The sequence below is a fragment of the Corylus avellana genome, chromosome ca5, assembly GCF_901000735.1.
Source record: "Corylus avellana chromosome ca5, CavTom2PMs-1.0".
Lineage (NCBI taxonomy): Eukaryota > Viridiplantae > Streptophyta > Magnoliopsida > Fagales > Betulaceae > Corylus > Corylus avellana.
The window spans coordinates 4,088,694-4,090,365 of NC_081545.1; the positions used below are offsets into that span (position 1 = coordinate 4,088,694).

The 1,672-nt window shown below is 37.3% G+C and overlaps 1 protein-coding gene across 1 annotated transcript; it reads right to left on the reverse strand.

Annotated features, from left to right (window-relative positions):
* Positions 1-1,012: 1,012 nt before the first annotated feature.
* On the reverse strand, positions 1,013-1,345 carry LOC132181575 (uncharacterized). Its single transcript, XM_059594825.1, has one exon. The coding sequence runs from the start codon at positions 1,343-1,345 to the stop codon at positions 1,013-1,015; it is 333 nt and encodes a 110-aa protein (XP_059450808.1).
* Positions 1,346-1,672: the final 327 nt, after the last annotated feature.

The window sequence follows — 1,672 nt, forward strand, 5'->3', positions numbered from 1 at the left end:
TGAAAAAGCATGTTTTCTTTCCTTCACCATGAAGCATTTGACCGATTGCCGGCCACTTAGAGCTTGTTTGAGATTGCGTTTGAGAAATAGAGCTTTTAAGTCAAAAAAAAATTTTGGGCAAAAACTTCATTTTTAAGTTTTTGCCAAAAGTGCATTTAGGCAATTTTTAAGCTTTTTGGGCCTTTAAAAATGCTTTAAATTTTTTTACCAAACGAGTATTTTTTTCTTCAAACGGGCTTTTCGAGTGTTAAAAGCACTTTTGGACCTCTCAAACGTAATCCCAAATAGGCCATTAGTATATATGACTTTAGTCATTCAACCATTCGTGAGGTGAGAAGGCAGGAGCTTTGTGTTGCTGCAGTTTTGTGTGAGGGAAAAAATGTGAGCTGGGCACAGCTCTTCTGCGAGAAAGAGGGCAGCAAGCTTTTAGAAGATTTAGAGATAATTTCTCTTTTGTATATTTGTGAGCTTGGGTGTATTGGGGCTTTTGGGTTTAAGTGGTTTTGTTTGTATTACTCTTTGTACTTCATTCGTTAGTGAATTTCTCATGAATTGTCTCCGCCAATGGATGTAAGCTTGTTAAGCCGAACAACTTAAATCTTGGTTCCATGTGTAAATATTTGTTGTTTTACTATTCTGCTATTTTTTTCCTTCATTGGTGATCTTATAATTATTTTTATCTCAACAATAAATATCAAGGTAATAAATATTAAATTGGTAAAAAGTGTATATATGAGAATAAATAATACAGATATGATAAGATCTCACCAATTCTTTTTTAAATTTAAATTTAAATTTACTACATGGAATATACACGTACGAATAAAAGTCAAAATTTGCCAACATTTTATTGCAGGGGAACAGAGTCCAAAGTTTCCTTCCATGTATCACATATTAACGTACCAATATACCATAACTGAGCATGTGGCACCATCAAAATCTTATTTTTTATGATACAAATACAAACGGCAGCATAGAAACGGCAGCATTTTTCTTTTTTTCTTTTTTTTTTTCAACATCCGCCGCCACCGCCGCCGCCGCCACAACCACCACCACCACCACCTCCGCCACAACCACCAGCACCACCATCACCACCACAATTGCCACCACCTCCACATGGACCACATCCACAATTGATACATTCATCGCCGCAATCGGGACCGGCATCGCCTTTCCTCTTGCGACGTTTTCCAGAGTTATCATCAGCACAAGCAAAGATGAGCATGGATATAATTGAGAGGGACATGATGATCATGCCGAGCAAAAGTAGGCCACCCGAGCTCTCCAACGCAATACCTGCATCATCGACATGGGCACCAACTAGAGGGCCAAAATCTCTCGCCATTAGTGGGATTTCGTTCTCTTGCTTAGCGTGGAAGTTTAACCAGTTTTTCTGAAGAAGGAAGTTTAATCAGCTAATATATATACTTTCTAATATTTCATATGCCAACAGTATGTGCCCCAACGGTCTTCAAGTTTAAAAACGCGTACTTTGACAATCAAGGTGTTTGATTGAAATTTCCTTGAAATATATGACTTGATCAAACAGGTAGGAAGTTTCCCTCCCATATTCTTCATTGAACTTCTCATATTAGAGCTTATAATTCACACGTCTGATCAGGTGATTAGCTCTATTCTGACTATTCATCCATGTATATATATATATATATAT

Excerpts from the sequence above, each read along its gene's own strand:
- LOC132181575 (XM_059594825.1), bottom strand. The coding sequence starts at position 1,345 with ATGGCGAGAGATTTTGGCCCTCTAGTTGGTGCCCATGTCGATGATGCA.